At 32.1% G+C, this 16,601-nt stretch overlaps 1 protein-coding gene across 4 annotated transcripts in view; it reads left to right on the top strand.

The window, feature by feature from the left end:
* Nucleotides 1-14,718, top strand: part of LOC145297826 (uncharacterized) — a 39,511-nt gene extending 24,793 nt beyond the window's left edge. For 3 of the 4 annotated variants that reach the window (XM_080144163.1, XM_080144175.1, XM_080144170.1), the window contains 4 exons: nt 1,044-1,116; nt 4,091-4,236; nt 9,208-9,274; nt 13,035-13,218. In XM_080144163.1, the coding sequence (XP_080000289.1) occupies nt 1,078-1,116; nt 4,091-4,236; nt 9,208-9,274; nt 13,035-13,115 (333 nt within the window). In that variant the 5' untranslated portion in view covers nt 1,044-1,077 and the 3' untranslated portion in view covers nt 13,116-13,218. Of the gene's footprint in view, nt 1-1,043; nt 1,117-4,090; nt 4,237-9,207; nt 9,275-13,034 lie in introns of all 4 variants that reach the window. The other variant, XM_080144155.1, reaches the window with a different exon arrangement.
* The last annotated feature ends 1,883 nt before the right edge of the window (nt 14,719-16,601 follow it).

Raw genomic sequence — 16,601 nt, 5'->3', positions numbered from 1 at the left:
GAAAAACTCTAATGTTTCTACATTACAACTTAAAAGTATTCAACTTTAAATACTGAGGAGATTATGAGAGCAGAGGAGGCAGGCAGCTAGAATAGAAAAGGAAATAGAGCAGCAGCAGGTGCAGAACTTCAGCTTATAGTTATTCAGTGAAAAAATTACAATTTGTACTTTGTAGTTGGTTTGTAATTTCTTTTTCTTATCTAATTGTTTAATAAGATTCATTTAAGAATTAGAAATTGTATTTTGTAATTTTATTCAATAAAGATAAAGTCATAATAGTGGCCAGACACTTAATTAATTATTAAGTTAATTAGCAGTTACTATGTTAATGTGTCAAAGCTATCTGATGGGTCACTTGGCAATGATAAAATTATTTCAATTTAATAGGAAAGAGAAAAATAATTAATTGGCTGATTAATCGGCAAAATGGCCAATTAGGTCAATTACCGTTTAGCTGCTGATTAACCGGTACACCCTTAATATATACATATACATTTTTTCTTCATAAGTTTTGGTTTCGATTCAAGCTGATGCACCAAAGTTATAGGGATATATTTTTTATTTTTGAAATCACAACTTTATAGGTAAGAATCAATAGAAAATTGACTCTATAATAATATATATGAAATCTGCAAGAATTAAAATATCATATTTAAGCGTATTTTACGACCAAGCTACGCCGGGCGTCCCTTCTATCTTAGATAAATACTTTTGCCATTTTAACAAAAGAGCTACAGTAATATCAGGGCATCTCCATTTATGCTGAACATCCGTAGAATACCAACATCAAAATATCAGATATGAAAGTCCGCTACGGAATTTCATGTATCTTCTTAAGTCACTAGTCAAATAATATTATATTTACAAAAGATTTGTTGAATTAAAGAAAAAAAATTGGGTTAAAGACAAAATTGTCCATAATGAATACATGGCATGAAAATTGGGTACATGGATACAGAATGTTCAATCGATTTGTTAATTTGAAAGTCTTGTGTAAACTTTGATTTTTATTAAATAATTTTTAATTTCTGCATCCCAAACAGGTCATTTTGATTGAAAATAATTTACCTATGCATCATGGCAGAAAAATCAGTAGACAAGGCTTTAATTGAAGCTGTAAGTATGAATTTTATTTCTTTGATATTTATATTGTTTTAAGATTCAAACAGTTTTCATAAACATTTAATAATGGCAGATATTCATATAGAATAGGATATATATATATATATATATATATATACTACCAAAAGTACCCGTCGTTGACTGGGTTCAAAAACAGCCTGCAGAAAATGGACTCTGATTTATGAGAAAGTATGATAGGTTATGAAAAGGAAGGGCTGTAAAGAGATAGCTTCAAATTTGGGGGTATCAAAACCAAAGAATAATATGATGAAAGTAAAAATAAAATAGATAAACCCCATAATTTATTATACCATACCTGTTCACACTGAAACACTTATCACAATATTCTGTGGATCTATATTAAAAAACCTTATTAAACTTTGTGACATATTTCCATTCTATGGAGGTTAGGCGCGAATGAACACCCCATAATTTTATTATACCATATATTTTCAAACTGAAACATAATTATCAAAATATACTTACGCAGATAGATATGAAAAGTCTTTATTAAAGTTTGTGCCTATTTCCATTCTATGAAGGCCAGGCATGAACGCAGACCCCACAATTTTATTATACCATCCCTATTTAAGTTAAAACATACTTATCAAAGTATTCTTATGTACATCTATATCAAAAACACTTGTAAACGTCTTTTTTTAATTTTTTATTTCCATACTTTGTGGACCAGGCACGAACGCAGACCCCACAATTTTAATGAATCATCATTATGCCAGATCAAACATACCCATTCCTGTGTCTCGATACATCTTCTATCATTATATGTGATCAGTTTTCTATAATAGTCAACCATATAGGAGCCTATTCGTGACCAAACACACACACACGTCTAGCTTTATATTATAGATATAGACAAGTAGGGAGACCCGACGTTTTCCAGGATTGAATGATGGTCAACAAATGGTTCACACTTCCCATATTTTTATCGTCATCGAAATTGATAAAATCGTCCATTTTTCAATCAAATCGATTGATTGCCTATTGTAGTTGGGGATCCATTGTGGTGTACCGGGAGGATACTGCACATGTCTCATCGCAGTGAATTAGTCTACATTGCACTGTAGAGAACCTATTGTTGATTTTGTAAAATTATTTTATATATAATAATGGCTTGAATTAAAGTTTAAAATGCAAAAATCAAGTATCATGGTTCAGTTGTGCTTTGAACAGAAACATTCATTTCAAACGCCCCCCCCTCCCTGTCATATCAAAACCTACTGTTTATTTTATATGCCAGTTATTTCTTGTGTGGTAATTAAACTTCTCAAATTCACTTGTGATGTTAGGCTATACAAGGTGTTAACTTCAGTTAAAATCGCCTGATACAAAACTTATCTAAGAACACTACTAAGTGCATACAGTATATCAGTGAAATTTCATAAAGATGTTGGGGTGCCAATGCCTATGGACTATTCCTGATGTCACTTCTGGTAACCAGTTTCTGCTATGGAGCAGTCTGGACCTGAGACTCGGTGGGAGTGGGTCGTAACTTTGTCCTTCCAGTTGAGCGGAGCTCCAACTCAACCCATATATGTTTCTGTATTTTCTGTTAAATATATATTTCACTTCACTCTTTCCAAACCTTCTCGTTCTTCTTTCAACATTTAAACCACAACAATATGTCAATAAATTTACAACGGTGAAGATAAATATTATCTTAAAATCAGATGCTATCAAGATCGTAAAAAACTCAATATACTGGACAGAGCTAGAAAAATTGATGAAAATAAAAAAATTGAATAAATTACAATATTTATTGATCTATCAAAAAATTTAACAAGGAATTATAACAGGGCTCTACATTGCGTGTGAAACAGTCGCATTTGCGAGTGATTTTTCAAAGTGGTGACTAGATATAATTAATCGCTTATCTTTTGGCGATTGTGTTTCTTTTACCGACACTTGCAAAGCTCACTACTGAGTGAAAAATATCTTTTTAACTTTTTTTTTTTTAATAAAACGAACAAAGTTAAATTATTTAAACAATGAAAGGTTTAATAGAACAATATACTCCTTTTTAACGAAGGCTGTTTAAAAACTATTTGAAGAAATTATAATGTTTTTACCTTCAAGTATCAACATAAAATTCTGTGAATATTACATTTATTATTACACTTATTGACAAAAATACAAAAAAAATTTATGACGTACATACTCGTCACAGAACAAAGATGTCATATTCTAAAAATCATGTGGGTTTGGCTAGTAACTTTTCTATTTGGCTAGTAAATGAAAATATTTAGTTGTCAAAGGTCGACTAAAGATACATTTGTCCGTAGAGCCCTGTATAATAAAGAATAATCCTTAACTCATACATATTCAAAGATGGACTCTTTTCATCAGAGGATAAACATTAGTAAAAAATGCATCAACTATCATTGTTGCTCTCTGTCAGTCACTCAAAATGTTCTAAAGAGTTTCTAACTTTGATGTTGCAATCCAATGCCACATAGTAGGTCACTTAAATAATGGAAGGGACCAGTTGATGACTACCTGCTCCTTATGGGCCACATAACTAGTGGCCATACTTAGAAAACTGTTTAAGCATTGTCTTAAGGAGAATTGCTTCCCATCACCCTGAAAAATCTCATCAGTATGCTCTGTATTTAAGAATTCAGGTGATTGGCCATCTCCCTCCCAGTACAAGCCAATAGGTCTCCTGTGCGTCATGAGTAAGTTACTGGAATCTGTGTTAAATAGAGAAGTGGTCAACCACCTCATCAAAAATAACCTTAGTGACATGCAATATAGCACAAGCAAAATGGCAACATACAGGAGGAGTTAGAAGTGATTTATAATTGTTCAAAATGTGTATTCATCTTTTTGAGATTCCTCATCATCGGTATAACGTCTATTTTACACGAAGGCATGTGTTGGATGGTTTTTAGAAATTGACTTCCAAACCAGCACCCTGTATCTATTTATTTTCTACTTTATTTCATATTAGGAATTGAAAAAATGTCTTTTTGTGGAAATCGAACGGCTCTGTAATGATAAAGACAAAGTTTACAGTGAAGATTTTCAAATGGCTCTCCTAAATTCGTCAATGCGAATGTTGAATCACATCCTGTCAAAGCTTTCGGACATTTCAAGGTGAGTCAATCAGTTGTTGAATATTTAGCTATATAAATCTCTATTGAATCTAGATTGTTTTGGCGATAACCTTAGACTGCAACCAATGGTTTAGTCCCCAGTTTTCGAGAGTATGGAGTTGTCATTACTTCCAGGTCCATTCTGGCTTGGACTAGTCCAATCTGTACTAAACTAGGTCGGAATGGATCTTCACTACCTATATAAAAGCCAGGTTCGGCCAACAATGGAGTACTGTTGCCACATCTGGGCAGGAGCTGCTAGAAGCAGCTTATCCTGTCTTGACAGAGTTCAAAATAGACTTTGTACTTAGTGGGGATGCCCTTTTCTCTTCCCTGTAACCTCTTTCCCACAGAAGAGAAGTAGCGAGCCTGTCTCTGCTTTATTGTTATTTTCATGGCAGGTGCTCATCTGAACTTCAATCTCTGGTCCCCCCTTGCCAGACTTTCACGAAAACACTCGTCTTGCCAGAACCACTATCAACAATTTTTTTTTTTTTTTTTTTTTTTTTTTTTTTTTTTTTTTTTACACAGTGATCACCACTTATCAAGGCCCGGAAGCCACTCAGGAATAAGGGTTATTGCAAGTACATTACGTTAGTGAGGAGATTACCCACACTGTTTATCTGTGCCTACACCTAAACGTAAATTCCATGGACAGGGCTTCTTTCTTAGAAGTGCTCGCCTGTGGAACTCTATTCCGTTTGCCTGCTTTCCAGCTGACTACAATCTGATTGTCTTCAAGTTCAACGTGAACAAGTTCTTGTTGAACCGTCCCCCTAAGTAATCCAAGTTACAAAATTCCCACTAATGTTTACTACGCTAAAATCACAATGACTAATGTATGCCTATTAACCCTTATCCTTGAGTCGCCTCTGGGCCTTGATAAGCAGTGACCGCCATGTAAAAAAAAAAAATAGATGTTAGTAATTGTTAAGTGTTGAGAAATTATGTTAAACAGAGTGTATTACGATCCTGAGTGTAATTGCTAGTAAAAAAAGATGGTGGCATAGAGGCAGTGTAGTTCAGATCAGATCCTGAGTGTAATTGCCAGTAACAAAGATGGCGGCGAACTGATTCAAACCAAAATTGAATCCGAAAGGATTTTTCCATTATATCAGAAAAGGGGGTGTGTGAAATGTTTTTGACTCCTGATGGATCGTACTTCACTCTGTTCAACATAATGTCTGAACACTTAACAGTAATACATAAAAAAATTAATGTTTCAAATATTTCAATACCAAAATAAATAGAAAGGACTTGATGATATGAGAAAGAATATCTCCCCTGTGCATATACTCTTTTTTTTTTTTTTTTTCTTTTTTTTTTGTGTTTTTCTGGTTGGTCTTTTTTTATTTAATAATCATTGAAAAGTTTTTTCAGTCTTATTTTAATAAAGAATTATTGAAATTAATTTTATTTTTTTAATGAATTATTGAAAACTGTTAAAAATCTTTTTATACTCTTTTTTTTGGGAATATTATGTATTGGATATGTTTTTTTTTATGATGTTTGAAATTTTGCTTTGATTTCAATAATTTCCTTTTTATACTTTCATAAACATATATTTATTATATAAATTCAAAATGAAAACTTTTATTTTTATAATATAAAAAAAACTTTAATTTTTATAATTTCATAAACATATATTTCTTATAAAATTTCAAATAAAATAAAAACTTATTTTTTTATTATTAAAAGTGCAAATAAAGACTAATTGTGTTATTTTTATCTGTAATTTTACTTTTTATTGTATATTTTCAATAATGTCCTTTTTTATATTTCATTTCAATAAATTGCTTCACAGTAAAAATACTGAAGTAAATAAAAGTAAATACATAAAATTAAATAAAATAAATGAATAAAAGTGAAGAACTGATTTGTCTTGTCACCACTTCCATTAGTTAGTTAAGAAGTATGTTAGTTGACTACACTATACTGGCATGTTTGGATATTTTTCTCTGAGACCATATGTGTTTTGCCACATTTTTTACACTACTTTCTCAGTAAAAATACTATATCTTTGTCAGAATGCAAAACAAGACAAAGAAATTTACCATATAAGTGTACTTTTGTGCAAGTAATTCTAATATATCATAGAAAATCCCCAGAAATTAATCATTTCCAAGTAAATGCACATAAATCTGCTGTATTACCTTAAAAAGACTGTATTAAAAGAAAAGATGCTGGAGAACTCAAAGTTGAATTGTAATGAATCTATAAGAAACTGAAATCTAATATGCTAGGACTGTTTAAAAATGAATATTTATTTGGTTTTGTAGAATGATACATTCCACTGCTCCCTTAAGAGATAAATCTTAAATTTTAAGCAAAAATTTTTTTTCATTTTTTTTTTTTTTATGCAAACGAATTATCGTTAGTTTTATAAACAGCAGTTGATGATGAATTATTAGTGCTAATAGTTTTAACAAAACAGTCAGATTTTTTAATTTTCACTGAAATGAAGACCATATTTTTGTGCAGTGAGTAATTAATTATTGAGATTATGAAAACAGAAAACAACATGCAATTATAATTTTAATACCTAAAAATATTTTTTAAATATTGATTTACTTACTGAGGTATGAAAAATATTTTTATGCTTGATGCTTTTCATGCAGATGTCTTATTTTTAAGATAAAAAAAAAAGAAATAGGCCAGTTTATTTTGTCCCCCAAAAAAGTAATATTTCTCTTGATAGGTTTCCAAATTTCATAGAAGATTGGTAACAAACTTTTAAAAGAATATGAGATTAAAAAAAAAGTTACAAAAAATGTCCATTTCATCATGTTAACATTTTTATGATTAATTTGCTTAAAACTCTTCATATATATAATGTAAATTGTTATTTATTAATTTATGTGAAAGGATATTGATTTCCAAACAAAATGGTAGTATTTTGATGACTTAAAGTGTTTTGTTTTTTTAAATATTTTTTTAGTAGAACTACTTTGAAATCTGTACTTATCAAAATAATTTTATAGTTGGTGGGCATTTAGTGATGGGACGATTCCATAATTCCAATACAATTACTGATTCTGATTTTTTAAAAATCTCTAAATATTTAGCTACAGAGTTGTTTTTTTTTTTTTTTTTTTTTTTTTTGAAGGGGAGTCACATTATTGTAAAAAAAAAAACCCAAAAAACCCATGTAATATATGCATATAATTTCAGAAATGAAAAAAGTTTAGTGGTGTGGTAAGGGGTAGAGCCATGGATTTTAGTTTTACTGGTAGTTCAAAAATCTATAAATATTCATCATTGTATGGTTAGGTATTTAGTCCTCACCCATTGCAAGAACTCTGATGCTAGGCTCACAAAGTGAAATTGAAAAGGTCAGTGCTCCAGAGGAGGATCCCTCTGACTCTGCAAAAGATACATGTACAGCCCAGTCAGCATTCCAGAAGAGAAGCGCTTCAGGCTATTAGGAAGGGTGGCCAGGACGACTTCAGATACCGCCACAGAGAAGACAGTTGACAACTAGATGCCGATTGCTGCGGATGGGAGCTGATAGCGACAACGGTTGGACAGTTTTTAGAATTGACTGTGAAACAGAAATAGAGACGAATTGTGACTGACAGACTAACGTAACATCGATAGAACGGGGAGAAGACACACACGCTCACAAGTCCAACTGTCAAATATATGTGAAACATTGGCGTTTGTGTTTTTCGTGTTTGTTTTATTTTAATATTTCTACTTTGTGACCCGCGTGCATTCCGTCAGCAGCCGCCAGTGTGAACCAAAAGATGATGACACAGCCAACGAGAACGATGAAGAGATGGAGGTAGTAAACCACGGCACACAACTATGGGGTCGGCGGCTTGTTGAAAGGAAGGCCACATGTTGTAACAAGATTACAGTGACTGAAATATGTGAATGACACTGATGGTGAAAACAGTAGTTCGAATAATCCAAATAATATTTAAATCTGCTTTTCTTCCCAGCTCTATAGATAAATTAAAAGTTTAATTTACAAATGGTACTATCTATGCAATATTTGGCATAATCACATTGATACTCATGTTCTCATTAGATTACGAAAGTTAAGCAAGGTAGAGTCTGGTCATTACCAGATAGGTGACCATTTGAGAATAGTAGGTGCTATGTCAGTTCTCCTTACGAGCTAGTGTTTGAAAGCAAATATAAAATTCACATGTGATCCTCAGCTGTATCCCAGTTAGAGGAAATGATACCTAGTATTCCTAAATGATCACCCATCTGATACTGACCAGATTGATATTCCCTAAATACTTCCAGTGGAAGGCAGATGCCTGCCCAGGATAAATATCACATGCTATTTGTCCAGATGCTCATGTCGACCAAAAAAAAGCAACATTATATATTACATACATTTTTTTTTTTTTTTTTTTTTTTTATGTAAAAGCTGATGGACAAATTGTTGGAACTTTACCTCCTTATTTTTTTTTTTATCTTTTACTTTTTTTTTTTTTTGTAATTACTTGATTGAATTATTTTTTTCTTTCTCTCTGATTTCTGTAGCTTTGTTTTCCTTTTTCTTCTTATGACAACTGAAAATGTTAGCTTTACCGATCTTTTATGGGGGAAAGGGAGTTACAAGATTTTCATTTAACCAAAGAATGACTTCCTGTCTTTTCTCCTCCCACCTCGTATACTTACTCAATATCTTTCTCTAAATTCTCACTTTTGTTGATGCAGATTGATATTTCATGAAATGTTTGGCAAATTATTTTTTTTGTATATGTTTTTATTTATCACTATGCATCATTCAAGTTTTATTCAATTAATTTTTTTTTTCACTGGCCTCTCTCTCTTCCTCCACACCATCGGTTGGGAGTGGGAACAGTCCCTAGATTGGGAAATCCTTTTCGATTTCAATTTCTTCTACGATTGGTTACTCAAATCTGTACAATTAGTATCACCCCCTTCTCTCCAGAGTGGCAATCGTTTAACAATAATTAAAAACAATAATTTATTTTTTTAATTATTTCAGTCATGCTAAAAGAAAAAAGATCAAAGTTACTGATATCCTACTCTACTTTAGGTCTCGTCCTGTAATGGTAAGTATTTTTTTTTTTAATTGTTTTTGTTTATTTTATTTTATATTATTTTTACTTTTATTTATGAAATTTTTACTTTATTACCTACGAATTGAAATACTTCTCTTTACTAAAATCTCTTTTCCTAAGATCTCTCTCCTACATATCAACTCCTAACTGTTAATAAATACATTAGTTTTTTTTTTTAATGTTTCTGAATTTTTTAAATGAAGATTGATAACTTGTATTATTTGAACTACTGTTTTCATCTTGAATGTTATTCTAATAACATTTTCAGATGATGTAACCTAAAACCGTCTTCAGGTGTAACTTGTTGAATTCTGGAATATGCAGAGAATTTTGAACAGAACCATTTATTTAATCAACAGGAGGTAGCTTGTTCTCATTTCATCAGCCATGACCAAGTAGAATTCCTAAGTAATTTGCAGTTTTATCCTTATCACCCACACTGAGGACTGAACCGTCAACCTCCAGAGGAGTGTCACTAAGAACTGAGTTTTCTATAGTACTTTATTTGTCACACCACAGGTCCTTGTATTCTGACATATATAGGTATCACTTAGACCAGTTTGCAAGATCACTTAAAATCATCAGTTTTTAATTTATGGACATAAAAAATTGATTGACTAATACCTTTTGGAAATCTTAGGTGGATAATAATCACAGCATGGAACTTTTTATCCAAGTGTACATGACCATTTCAAAGACATCAGTCTATTCTTCCTTAAGCTAAATATTTATCTCCTTGCAGGCTTGTTATCTGCATCCATTATAACCATACACTCCACTAAGCATACAGCATTGTAGATGTTGTACGGCATAATCATGTTTGATACACCGTTTCCCATCAGATCTTTGGTGCTATCAGATCAGGCTGTCTGAAGATATTGGCTTCCTGAGACGAAATGCATCTAACATTGATGCTTTTTTTTTTTTTTACTTCCTTTTGCAAAACTTAATTATGTTCTGCAACCCCCCCCTCCTTTTTCTGTAAAACCAAAAACAGCCTTTTTTCTCCCTTTTCCTTCTTCCCATTTTCCCCTGTCTCTTTATATCTCCCCTACTTCCTGACTGGTTTCCTAACTTAAAACGTACCAAACATTAATACTGTAACCCGTTTTCGTCTCCCATTGCAAAACTCATTCATGTTCTGCAGGGCAGGGAACAAAAACGATAAAATTCACTATAAAACAACCAAACCAAACACTACAAACTAGCGATTGAAGATACGAGCTTGAATAGTAAAAACCTCCTTCAAAATAACTGAATGCAACATGAATACTATTCCTAAAATAATTGGATTCAGCATTAAATAACTAAAAAAAAAAGGGTTGATATGCCGTAAAACAAAACAACCGAACCATCTGATCACCAAAGTTAAGCAACAATGAACCTGGCCAATACCAGATGGGTGACCATTTTGGACTTTCAGATGCTGTATGTGCTCTCCCCTTATCTTGGCATTGTTTCCAGTTGTCTGGATTTCTCTATGCCACTGGACTAAAGCAGTACCGATTCAGGTGAGGTGTGGTTGGGGATTGCGCAACCCTTGCCACACAATTACACTTGCAGCTGCCCCTACGGAGGTATCCTTTGTCTTTTGAGACTGAACGAAGGCATCAAGATGTTTACATCATTATTACTGCATCGAATTTGGATGAATTACTTTCGCTTCATTTAGCATGTTTATTGGCAGCGTTGCGGTTTTATCAAAAAAATGAAAAGTGATTCTATAGCTGTGTTCATCTAACATTCTCACATCAGCTGTTGGAATGTTTATAGTGATCTGACACCTGTAAATCTTCACACGCATATATTGATATGAGTTTTTAGTTTGTGTCCAGAATTTTCTCTATATTAAAAGAAAAAAAAAAATCTATATGATGTACATACCCATGCCAGAATGAAAATGTCGTATTCCAAAAATCATGAAGATAGTGGTTGAATTTTAAACTAAAATCAAATTACATGAGTAAGTGAGAAGGGACTCCCTTGCATCACCATCTTTAAGAAATAAGGGGAGATAACTGAACAATAATTTAAACTTGTGAGATCAATCTTGTAATGCCTACAATTTTTCATAAAGCATTTTCAAGTGATTTTAAATAATTATTTGATTAATTTGTGTGAGTTTTAGAATATGATCATTTTGTTCTATCATGGGTATGTACATAAAGAATTTTCTGTATTTTTGTTTTTTTTAATATAGAAGGGATTTCGGACAACCACCAAGTTTTTTTAAGTATACTTTTATTTTATTTTTTTAGATTGTTGGATGCAAATCAATTATCCCCCACCCCCTTCATGAAAAAGCAAAAATAGTAAAATTAAAAAATTTGTGTACATACCTCTGATGGAAAAAAAATATTGTTCACCAAAACTCATTTACATTGATCAAAGCACATGTAAAGTGAATGGCGAATCCTCAAAATCTATAAACCCCTCCCATCACTTAAAAGTTCACCAACCAATATTAATGAAATTTCCAATACTTATTAATTAATGATCACAGAATATAATGAACCATTATCAAAAAAAAAAGTCTTAATATGTTAGTATGTTGTGTAAACAAAAAAAAACGTTTACTAAACTAATAGTTTTAAGTGCTAAAAATCAAAACCCATGAATTTACTTTTTGCTTTTTTAAAATTTTTTTTTAATCAAAATAAAGCATTGTAGGTGTTAATAATTAAAAAGTTCTTTTTAATATTTTTTTTTTTTTTTTTTTTTTTACATAGGCGTCACCACTTATCAAGGCCGATAGGCCACTCAAGGATAAGGGTTAAAGAGTGTACAGCAGTCAAAAGGACAATATAGTAATCGATAGTAATGAAAGTTCGGTAAATTTGTTAACTTAAGTGGAACGGCTCATCAGAAACTTGTTCACGTTGGAGTTGAAGACAACCATATTATAGACAGCTGGAAAGCAGAAAAACGGAAGACAATTCCACAGGTGTGCAGTTCTAAGAAAGAAGCTTTGTTCATGGAATCTACGTTTAGGTTTAGGCACAGATAAAGAGTGGGAGGAATTATTGAAAGTGTTTCCAGCTAGACGAGTGTTTCTTGTGAAAGTTTGGCGAGGTGGGGACCATAGATTGAAGCTCAGTCGAATACTTTCCATGAAAATAACGATAAAGCAGAGACAAACTCGCAACATTTCGTCTGTGAGATAGAGATTGCAGGAACATTACAAAAAAAAAAAAACAGTCGGTGGTAATAAAATCACTCTAACTTAAAAAAAAAAATTTTTCTCGAACTAATTATATTATTGAATTAAGCATCGTTTATTCAATATTTTTAAAAAAATATGATAAGCTGGCTTTCATAACCATAGGCCCTATCAGTTTTCACCATTAAATTGCACATACCTAATTGATCAAGTAATTTTATTTTAAAAAGAGAAAATCAAACGTTACGGCTAAACGACAAGCGACAACTTCTTAATGCCATTTTGCAGGACAAGGAAGATAATTCCAAATAATTTAATCCTTTTCAATATTTTAGAAAGCCATTCTTAACATGAAGAAGGGTGAGCTATAAATTGCCATTAATTGCTTAAAAATTATTTTCTTTATAAAAATAACACTACTTGATCAATTTACGTTATTTTGGTGTACATTATTTTCTTTTCATGACAGGTACTAGCACATAGAATTTTTTTTTTTTTCTTGGAGGGGAGGAGTTATGAACTAGCACTGATTGTTGTTTAATGCAAAGAATTTTTTTGTAACTAATTCTAACCTCTTTTTTTTTCTTTCAGCAAAATGCGTTAAAATCAATGATTGAGGATTATGAAGCTGGTGATGCCTCAGTTCTCTCTTTTGAGGAGGATTCAGATTGAATTTATCACATCTTTAGAATCAGCCACATTTGCAAAGATTATTATAATTAAATCTTTCTGCTCATGCAATAGACAACAGCCAAGAACTCAAAAACAAATAAAATATACAGGCAATAAACTTAACCAAATGAAAGAAAATGTAATTTTTCTATTTACCTATATAATTTAAAAATGTGGAAATTTGGAAGATAATTCGGTTGCATCACTTTTTACTTAAACAAACAATTTAAAAAAATGGTGGTTGATTTTGTGTAGAGATGGTTGCTAATTCAGGCTTAGAAGATAGTTAAAAAGAAAAAGGGCTTATCTACCACAAACTTTATATCTGGGGTAAGGGTGGAGGTCATATTTAGAGATAGTAGTAAGATAACTTTTTTTTTTTAATTTATTTATTAAAAAACTTTTACTGTCTCCAAAAACCTATCAACAGAATCTTATGTAAATAAAAGAAAAAAAAAAAACTTTAAAATGGTTTCAGAACTTTAAAACTATGCAAGTCGATAAAAAAAAAATGAAATTTTATTGTATTTGATAAAAGGCATTTGTTGTTCATTGCATTTGTTTGTGCTTGGGTGGTTAAGGGTAGTGTATGAATGCCTAAAGCACAAACCAACTTTTCTTTTTGGTAATGACTTGCAAAAACAACTACTGTGACTGGAGAGTCTTTTTAAGTGATACAGTAGATCTGTGCTTTCATTCAGTTACGAGGCACCGAATCTATTATGCTTAACCTTTAACCTTTGTGATGATGATAATAATGTGTATCATTTGCACTATTTGAACTACTATTCTCATCTTGGTTGTTTTATTCCCAATGTTTCGGCCAATGTAATTCCTGATCTTCTTCAGGTGAATCTTTTAAAACTTGAGAGCCTTCTAGTTGGATATTATGTTTTGGAATTTTCTGAGATGAGGATTGATAATTCTGATTATTAGGACTACTGGTTTCATTGTCGATGTTATTCTCACAACTTTTTGTTTCTTATAACCTCTGACCTTTTTCAGGCGTGTCTTGTTGTAAAGAGGAATCCTTATGTCAAACATGCCTTCTATTCAGTCATGCTACGTCAGTGGATTGAATAAAAGGTTATGTTACAAATTTCATACAGATTCGTGAGTTTGACAAGACTTACTCTAAGTAGGTTACATCGGCGGAAATGTGAGAATAATATCTAAGATGACAATAGCTGTCCAAATAATACTTTTTGTTGAACTCTGAAATCTGGATGGAATTTTGAACTGAACTCGTTATTTAATCTATAGAGGAAGATTGTTCCCATTTCGTTGGCCATGGATAGAATAAATTAAAAGTTTTACCTGTTCATGGGTGACTGAATGAGAACAATCTATTTCTTTGGATTAAATGAATTTTTCAGTTTGAAATTCTGTCGAGGTTCCTAAGTTCGACTAGAAGGTCTTGAAAGTCCAAAAGATGCACCTGAAGAAGATTGAAGTATACATCAGCTGAAATGTTGTGAATATTACAATTAAGATGAGGATAGTTTGCCACATAATGCCAATGAATTTGTTTGTTATATTTAATTTATTTTAAGAAATGGAAAAACATATACAAATAAATACATGGAAAATACTTTTTGAAGAATGTTTTTGTCTTTTTTCTTTCTTTTTTTACTTATTTTTCTTTTTCTTATTTCTTTTCTTTTTCGTTTTTTCCTTTTTATGTTTTTCTTTTTCCTTTTTTCCTTTCTTTTTCCTTTTGTCTTTTTTCTTTTATTTATTTTTCTATTTTTTTTGTTTTTTTTCTTTGTTTCTTTGTTTGTTTCTTATCATATTCTTCTTTGTTTTTCCTTTCTTTTTTTTCTTACTATTCTCTGCCACTATAGTGGTCGAAACATCACTGCCTGACCACCAATAATTCCACTACATAAGAAATGCAGTGGAATTACTAGTAGGTCAAGACACATTAACCTATTTGTGTAAGAAGTGTAAGACAATGAAGATGGATGAGAACTCTGATGTGGCGAAAGTATATCTGGATGGGGAAGCTATTTGATGATGGCAAAGTTTTACCTTTGGAGCACATGGTGGAGCAGGTGCTAGTCTGATTGAAAAAGTTAGGAGTGGATGAAGCAAGTTCAAAAACATCTGCGATTAATAACTAACAAAAGGTCACCAGCGTTGATCAAGAAAAGAGTCTCTCAAACATGTTTACACAGTGTGATGATGTTTGGAAATCAAGCCTGGCCAGTAAGGGTTGAGGACATGCATTGCATGGCAGGAAATGATATGAGAACTGTTATATAGTGGGATGCCTTAGGATCACCCTAATATAAAATATCTTACCGCAGGGTGTCCAACCTTCTCGTGGGTATGTTTGCAACACATAATGAAAGAATGGGACAATTATGAACAAATAAGAAAATCACTCACTGTTACATAACGAAATACATTTATTATGGAGACACACACACACACATAACGACAATTCAAACATAGTACATGAAAGGTTAAAAAACGATATACGTTTATTATGGAGAGACACACACACGTAATGACAATTCAAACATAATGCATGAAAGGTTAGAAGTCCAAGTATGATAATAGGAACGAACGGAATGATGCTCATTTCTCCATCTTGAAAGTCACTCTGTTTTCCTTCCACTCTCTACTTCCGGTCGTCGATCTTGCAAGAATTTAAAGTTTAGGACTACGGACAAGGGGAGGCAACTGTGCCCAAAGAAGTAAAGAATTACTCCCTTTGCATTATACTTTTGTATCGTCCTAACAAGAACGATACATTAGTGGATGTTCAATGCAGGTCTTAAAGACATTAGATCTAATGATCACAGAGGAAGATTAAATGTGCACAGTATATGAAAATGTGTACAAAGCAAGAAATGTTGATTATGTAGCCATGTGGAAAGGGTGGATGAGTTCTTTGGTTAGTAAATGTGGAACAGCTGCTGCAGCAGTTTCAGTCCATAAAAGAAGACCAAGGAAAGCATGAAAGGTTTGGCTGTTTTGTTTTATAACATATCAACCCTTTTCTGGTTATTTAATGCTAAATCCAGTAATTTTCAGAAAAAGTTTATGCTTCAATGCTTCAAGTTCCTTATATCTTTAAGTAGTAGTCTCCCTCTACCATGCTAGAAAATTACCCCCACCACAGAACATCTTATATCTTTACAAAGCCACAATTCACCCAAGCATGAAGTATCGTTGCCACATCTAGGCTGTTGCATCTACCACTAGTCTCTCACTCATAGACGGGGTCTAAAAAAAGAGTCTCAAATGTAATAGGTCCTGCACTCTCTACCAAGCCTGAACCTCTGTTCCATCACGGCAATGTTGCATCCCTGTACCTGTTTTACAAGTACTCTAATGGAATGTAAAATATGCTTGGATATATTTTAATTCATACAGATTTTGTATTTATTATTATAGAGCAAATTATCTATTGATTATTATATTGTACCCAATATGATAATTTCAAAAGTTAAAAAAAAAAAATTATTTCAGTACCAT

This window comes from Euprymna scolopes, chromosome 2, assembly GCF_053919585.1.
Source record: "Euprymna scolopes isolate OS-2025 chromosome 2, ASM5391958v1, whole genome shotgun sequence".
NCBI lineage: Eukaryota > Metazoa > Mollusca > Cephalopoda > Sepiida > Sepiolidae > Euprymna > Euprymna scolopes.
This window is presented reverse-complemented; position numbering and strand designations above follow the sequence as displayed.